Source organism: Morus notabilis, unplaced genomic scaffold, assembly GCF_000414095.1.
Source record: "Morus notabilis unplaced genomic scaffold, ASM41409v2 Scaffold3075, whole genome shotgun sequence".
NCBI lineage: Eukaryota > Viridiplantae > Streptophyta > Magnoliopsida > Rosales > Moraceae > Morus > Morus notabilis.
In genome coordinates, this window is record NW_010360141.1 from 39,224 (window position 1) to 47,151 (window position 7,928).

The 7,928-nt window shown below is 30.9% G+C and overlaps 1 protein-coding gene across 1 annotated transcript; it reads left to right on the top strand.

Annotated features, from left to right (window-relative positions):
- The first annotated feature begins 3,913 nt into the window (after positions 1-3,913).
- Positions 3,914-7,209, top strand: LOC21411612. The gene is made up of 5 exons (XM_024164177.1): positions 3,914-4,159; positions 4,584-4,658; positions 5,480-5,554; positions 6,512-6,665; positions 6,754-7,209. The coding sequence occupies exons 2-5, from the start codon at positions 4,602-4,604 to the stop codon at positions 6,783-6,785; spliced, it is 318 nt and encodes a 105-aa protein (XP_024019945.1). The 5' UTR covers positions 3,914-4,159; positions 4,584-4,601; the 3' UTR covers positions 6,786-7,209.
- Positions 7,210-7,928: the final 719 nt, after the last annotated feature.

Consider the following 7,928-nt stretch of genomic DNA (forward strand, 5'->3'; position numbering starts at 1 on the left):
GGGGTGCACGACAGTCAGTGTGGGTGATTGTTGGACGGTTTGAGCGGTTTTTTTTCTTGGCAGTTATTGAAAAGTCAATTTCATAACTGCCCAAATCTTATGCGGGCTGGGCGGTTTTTTAGACAAGAATATTAGACAATTTGTTGGCGCGGTGTGGATTTAGTATCTATAAATTAGAAATTAAACTTTTATAACTTAGCTACTTATATAAGTAAGTATACATATTGTATAGGCATTTAAATTCATTTTTATCTAACAATACATAAAAGAGCCAAAGCTCTTTTCTACGTGGCAGCCCATCTACTTTATTTTCTTTTCTTTTCATTTTTTTCATTTTTTATCTTTATTCTTTTGTAATTTTTTTTTTTACATTTAAATTTTTTGTATGCTTTTAAAATATAATAGGTTTGTTTGGAACTCATTCTAAAATTATTTAATTTTTTGTATAAAAATGAAAACATTTTCAATCTTAGACAGAAATCATTTTTAAAAATGCATTTGGTAGTTTTATTAAGAGATTATTTTCAGTGTAAAAAAATCCATTAATATCTCTCTTTCTCTCTCTCTCTGCTCAACAGAAGAGAAAATGAAAACAAAAAATGAAAAATTACTAAAAGTCATTTTTCATTTCTATCTCATTTTGCACTAAACCAAAAAATCGTTTTCATTTCTGTTTTTCGTATTTATTGCACCAAACACTATTTTGAGAACGTTTTCATTAGTTCTTTCTCGAAAAATATAAAAAATGAAAACGGAATCAATTCCAAGCATAGCCAATGTTTCTCACTTTACTCTCATAAGAGTAATTTTTTCGCACGTGATTCTATTTTATTTTTTATTGGTAAAAATAATTTTCTTCAAACATATCCCTACTTATTTAGTTAATTGTTATCTTTTCACGCATTCTTTTTTAAAATAAATTCAAAAATCCTTAAATAGTTGTATAAATGAGCTTCGCATTATTCACTAAATAATACTCTTAAGCTATTTTCAACATGACAATACGTACGGAGCACGTTATATAACTAGTAGATTCAAGAATATTGACTAAACATTGTACAAAGTTAAAGTCATTTTCCCAAAACTGTTGATCTAAATGTGAGACTATAAAAAATGAAAATATAATGTTATTAACTAATTACTAAAAAATATAAAAAATAATACCACTTGTTGGCGTAAAGGCTTGAAGCTTATAATATGTAAGATTTACCAGGTAAATCCATCATTTACGATAAATGACGAATTTATATGATAAATGCATCATTTATTGACTAATAGGTATTCTAATTTTATGCTTATTTTTATATGGTATATGTTTTATTTACCTGATAAATCTTTCATTTACTAGACAACCTCATTTTCTATATTTTAGTAAATAATAAATTTACCGTGCAAATCATCATTTTACCATAAATTAATGAACTGTTTACAACACTAAATTCTTTATTTTGCTACTAAACCCCTAAATTTTAAAAAAAATCACATTTTGACTCAAATTTTAAATTTTTTTGCATATACACCCGTAATAAATGAACAATTTACTAAGTAAATTCACCATGTAAAATCCTTTATTTATGGTAAATTGTCAATTTACCAAAAATTAACTTACTGTTTACAATGTCAAATCCTCTGTTTGATTGATAAATCCATTATTTACCACATAAACTCTTCATTTACTAGGGGTGCACGACAGTCAGTGTGGGTGATTGTTGGGCGGTTTGAGCGGTTTTTTTTCTTGGCAGTTATTGAAAAGTCTATTTCATAACTGCCCAAATCTTATGCGGGCTGGGCGGTTTTTTAGACAAGAATATTAAACAATTTGTTGGCGCGGTGTGGATTTAGAATCTATTATTTTTAACTATTAAATTAGAAATTAAACTTTTATAACTTAGCTACTTATATAAGTAAGTATACATATTGTATAGGCATTTAAATTCATTTTTATCTAACAATACATAAAAGAGCCAAAGCTCTTTTCTACGTGGCAGCCCATCTACTTTATTTTCTTTTCTTTTCATTTTTTTCATTTTTTATCTTTATTCTTTTGTAATTTTTTTTACATTAAAATTTTTTGTATGCTTTTATAATATAATAGGCTTGTTTGGAACTCGTTATAAAATTATTTAATTTTTTGTATAAAAATGAAAACATTTTCAATCTTAGACAGAAATCATTTTTAAAAATGCATTTGGTAGTTTTATTAAGAGATTATTTTCAGTGTAAAAAAATCCATTAATATCTCTCTTTCTCTCTTTCTCTGCTCGACAGAAGAGAAAATGAAAACAAAAAATGAAAAATTACTAAAAGTCATTTTTCATTTCTCTCTCATTTTGCACTAAACCAAAAAATCGTTTTCATTTCTGTTTTTCGTATTTATTGCACCAAACACTATTTTGAGAACATTTTCATTAGTTCTTTCTCAAAAAATGTAAAAAATGAAAACGGAATCAATTCCAAGCATGACCAATGTTTCTCACTTTACTCTCATAAGAGTAATTTTTTCGCACGTGATTCTATTTTATTTTTTATTGGTAAAAATAATTTTCTTCAAACATATCCCTACTTATTTAGTTAATTGTTATCTTTTCACGCATTCTTTTTTAAAATAAATTCAAAAATCCTTAAATGGTTGTATAAATGAGCTTCGCATTATTCACTAAATAATACTCTTTAGCTATTTTCAACATGACAATACGTACGGAGCACGTTATATAACTTGTAGATTCAAGAATATTGACTAAACATTGTACAAAGTTAAAGTCATTTTCCCAAAACTGTTGATCTAAATGTGAGACTATAAAAAATGAAAATATAATGTTATTAACTAATTACTACAAAATATAAAAAATAATACCACTTGTTGGCGTAAAGGCTTGAAGCTTATAATATGTAAGAGGTGCAGGAAAATACATACACATATATACACATGCAAGAGGTAGAAATATAGATACATAATTAATGAAAGCTAATAAAATGAATTTAATCGTAGCATACAAAGCACAATTGCACAAGTTTTTAAAAGTAATATTCAAATAAATTAATTTAAAATTTAAATAATAAAAGTTAAACTAAGTAAAAGTCAACACTCACCGTATAAATTCTTATGAAAAAATATACATACATATATAATTAGTAGACGGGACAATTTAAACCCATTTAAAATTATGTAAATTGTAAATATTCATCTATCAATTGAACTGTAACCGTGTTGCACAAAAATAAACAGATTGTGATATGAACCCGCTCATATTGGGCGGCGCGACACAGATCGAACGGTCATAACGGTTTGTATTTTTTTTTTTTTTCGGCACCCTACCATTTGCCAAATTAAATGGAATATGTTTGTTGGTATACACCCCTTTAAAGGAAGGATTTACCTTATTTACAATAAATTGTCAATATACCAGAAATTAACAAAAGAAAAAAAATCTCTTCTCTCATTCTCTCTCACACTCCTCATCTTTCTCTCTGCGTCAATTTCTGATCCTGGATTGATGTGTTTGCTTTGTCCTGTTTTGAAAAGAAGACCAGTGATTCGTCGTCCTCCAGGATCGACGAAGTTTTGAAAAGAAGGGTTGTTTGGAACCTTATTTGGAGGGAAAAATTGAAGAGTCCGTTTACTTTATTAATTTGAGTTTAAAATTTGAATTTTGTTATAATAAAAAATTCACAGAAATAATCACATTTAATTTTTTTATTATAGTAAAAAATTTTCACATAAAATTATATCTTAACTAAAATTAAAAACTCGAATCAACGAACTAAACAGTACTTATTAATGAACTTTCATTTTTTTTTCCGATTTGGAACCAAATGAAAGAGTGGAAAACAAAATAAAAAAAAATTATGTAGAAAATTTATATAGGGACACGTGGATTTCTTTTTCCCTAAAAATTCGGAAGGAAAATGAAAATCTAATGGGGAAAAATTTTCGGGCTCTCTTTTCGACTTCTCTCCAGTACTGATCTCCCTCCTCCATTTCTCTCTCTTCGAGCTACCTCTCTCCTCAACTTCTCCGGCGTCATCAAGCTCGCAGGGCCAGAACTTCTCCGGCGTCGTCAAGCTCGCAGGGCCAGACCTCTTCCTCATCTTCTCCGTGCTCTCTCTAGTCTCTCTTCTCCTTCTCCGGCAACGTCGTCATTTCTCACACTTTCTTCAGGTATCATCAATTTCTTCTTAATCTATTCTTTTTTTTTCTTTGTGGATTTGTTCAGATTTTTTGGATTTTTCGGCTGTTGTTTTGATTTCTTCACATTTGTTCTTATAGAGATTTTGCATGTAATGATAAGCCCTTTTGAAAGATTTGCTCGTCTTCATCAATCATGATTTGTTCTTATTTTTTATGTTTCCTTTTGAGCCATGCGACGACCAACACCTCAGAGGCTCAACGGCAGTAAGAGGCCACTGTCGAGTTCCGATTGGGAGGCACCAGATGTACCGTTGTTCGAATCAAGTTTTGAGCGACGAACACCATTCCTCCGATCTGGATCTGATTCACAATTTGAGTTATTCTTTGATGAATTTCAGGATTTAATCATATGCTTTTGGATGAAGTTTTTGTTCTGATTTTGTTTTTTGATCAGGGCTACAGATCAAACTCCATGAACACTCATCAACCAATGAGGTCAAACTCTATGGACATGCAACCCAATTCTGAGGTAATTGCTTGTTTTTATTTACTCTATGGAGCTCTAGAGAGAAAAGGACATGAGCAAATTATGTTGTTTCACTGCTAAAAACACCAACCAAAAATTGATTGTAGTTTTAGATTTTGTCCCCCCGTTTTTTTTAATCTTTTCTTTGATTAAGTTCATTTCTCTCTGTGTGTGTTTGATTGTTCCTAAAAAGTATGATTTGATGTTCTTTAAGGTATTCCATAAATTGAATTGTAGGTGTTTGAGATTTTTATCTGGTATGTCTTTGATTATGCTCAACTTGAGCTTGATCAGGCCTATGATACTGTAGCTGGTTAAAAGCACTAGTTTAGCTTTCTTAGTTGCATCTAATTAATCTATAAGTCGTGTTGCATTTTTCCTTATTGCATAAGAGTTTTTTTTTTTTTTTGGGTTCTGCTAAAAATACCTAGGCTTTAAACTCAGTCCAACCTTACAATATTTGGAAATCATGAAACTTGTGTTTATTCATTAGGTAGCAATAGTTTTGGTTGGCCAGGCAATCTCACTACCAAATTTCTTTTTCAAAGGCACGTGAATTCTGAGTGGCTTTAGCCAAAAAGGGTGCTTAAAATATTGAATGAAGCCAAGGACGTGATCCTATTATAGCGTGTTTTTTTTTTTTAAAGAGTAATTTCAAACAAAAAATAAAAAAGTATTTTGACTTAAATCAGATTTTGTAGAATTTGCTGATATGGTCTGAAACACATCTTCAGATGCAAACCATTTATCAAATTGTGGATCTTGCAGTAAAAACCAATGAGGTTAATATGAAGTTTTTATTCTGATTTTATTTTTTTGAGCAGGGCTATAGATCAAACTCCATGAACACTCATCAACCAATGAGGTCAAACTCTATGGACATGCAACCAAACTCTGAGGTAATTGCTTGTTTTTTTGTTTCCAACTTGCTTGTGTTTAGTGAGTGGAAAGACAATCAATTATGTATTTATTGCCTAACTACTTGTGTTTAATGGTTGAGTTTCTATATATGTTTCTATACCAGAGCTTAGTTGGCATATTGAATTGCCTGCAGTTTTTTTCTTTTGTAGGGCATTGTGCTATTGTTTTGTATATACATGTTAAAGTACTCTGTTTTATTAGTGATTCAATATTTTATGTGGTGTGTGATCTCATTTCGTTGAAATCTGCTGTTGTCTTTTTTATTTGAAGAAGATATATGATCTTAGATTATACTCATATTTGGGTTTTGGTTCTTTAGGAAGAAATGGAAAGTTTGAGAAAAAGGGCTGTAGTTATGGTCATGATGTATGTTGCATATGCAGCAACCCTTGTCTTAACCCGTTGTATCAACCAAATCGAACGGTCGATCACAAGACATAGAACTTATGAACGAAATGTTATAATGACAAGACTTACCTTAATGAGTGATGAGCTTGTTGTAGCCAGCTACGAATGGGAAGAGAATCATTTGGTAGGTTGGTACAACTACTCCGCGACACTGGTCGCCTCAGTGATACTTGGTTAGTAGTGTGGAAGAACAACTCGCAAAGTTTCTTTATTTACTAGGCCAAAATGCGAGAAATCGTAATGTAAAATTCACGTTCTTTCATTCTACTGAGACTGTAAGCCATCATTTCCACCAAGTTTTGGGGGCCATCATATAATTCATGATATATTCCTAAGGCAGGATGGATCACAATACCCTCCAGAAATTATTAGTAATTCTAAAAATTGGCCTTTTTAAAGGTAATTTTCATTATTTTATGTTTATTTTATGAATAATAGGTATATCCATAGACCCGTACCTCCAATTAAACGTAGAAGGTTTTACAGGATTGTACAGGTGCACTTATGGCTCCCATTTTCGTGTCAAGGTTCCCAATGATATCGTGAAACGATTTCGAGGTGTATGCAATTTTGATTTGACATTTTCATATGTCTTGGCTGGTTGGGAAAGATCCGCCTCTGACTCTAGGGTATTGAATAGTGCATTGACAAGAGAGCTTGATAGATTAAAAGTACCTCAAGGTAAATAACTGATGTTTTAAGGATTTAAAGTATATTATCTATGAAATTCTAGTAGTAATTGTTGGTCTTTTTTATTTATAAATCATAGGTAAGTATTATTTAGTAGATGCTCTATATTGAAGTACACGGTATCACTTAAGAGAATATAGTGCATCTCAACCACAGCGAAATGCTAGAGAACTTTTTAACCTCAGACAATCATCATTGAGGAATGCTATTGAGAGAGCCTATGGTGTTTTAAAGAAGAGGTTTCCAATACTAGGCAGTGGTGCTGATGAGCCTTTCTATTCAATTCGGACGAAAGTGAGAATTGTTATTGCTGGATCTATTTTGCATAATTTTCTAATGGGTGTTGATAATAATGAGGAAATTGTTGTAGAAGTTGATAGTGAGCGTAGTGACCCATCAAGGCCAATACCATCATCTGATGTAGATGAATCAATTCAAACCCAAGAGTCTAGGAGCCATGAATATATGGAGGGTGAAATGCTAAGGGAGCAAATAGCTATTTCAATGTGGAATGCATATTGTCTAAACAACTAAATGTGTAAAAGAGTGTTGGAATTCAGAATTCTTTTGAGTTGTAGAATTCTTTTGAGTTGTAGCTATTTCGATGTGGACTGTATATTGTTTTTGGACTTGTAGTACACTGTATCCCAGTGAGAATTCACTTGGCTCAACATTTATTATTTTTGATATGCTCTTCTGTTGGTTTGGCTTATTTGCTTATGAATCTGGTTGAGTTTTTATTTTTTTATTTTTATTCTACATAGAGAAGATTATGAAGATGTAGAAACTAATGCTTATATGGGAAAAAAGAATTTAACCTGGAATGCCGTAGTAGTGGTTTTGGGTTTAATCATCATACTCAAATGATTGAGGCTGAAATCTCTGTTTGGGAAGCTTATGTCAAGGTAAGATTTGTTAATATTGTTGTATATTCTTCTTATCCAACTCCATTTCTGGTTAATTATAAAGTTTTCTTACAGATGGATATGTTGGTTGTTGTAGGCACATCCGAATGCATCCAAACTTCGTTACAAACCTATTAAAAATTATGATAAGATGAACAGTCTATTTGGACAAGAACGTGCAAGGTTTCGGTGCAGGTGTTGGCGTTTATACTCTTAAAAATAAATGTAATAATGCTTATTAATAAAAATTTATTTATTTATATATTTATGTATTGTTTTCTTTATGTTCATATTAATTGAATGTGTGATAAGCAAACTGAAAGTCTGAGACTCGTTTTAAGTCTTTAGA

Excerpts from the sequence above, each read along its gene's own strand:
- LOC21411612 (XM_024164177.1), top strand. The coding sequence starts at position 4,602 with ATGAACACTCATCAACCAATGAGGTCAAACTCTATGGACATGCAACCC. Across the intron at positions 4,659-5,479 it reads ACATGCAACCCAATTCTGAG|GGCTATAGATCAAACTCCAT; the intron begins GTAATTGCTTGT and ends TTTTTTGAGCAG. Across the intron at positions 6,666-6,753 it reads TAGATTAAAAGTACCTCAAG|GTAAGTATTATTTAGTAGAT; the intron begins GTAAATAACTGA and ends TATAAATCATAG.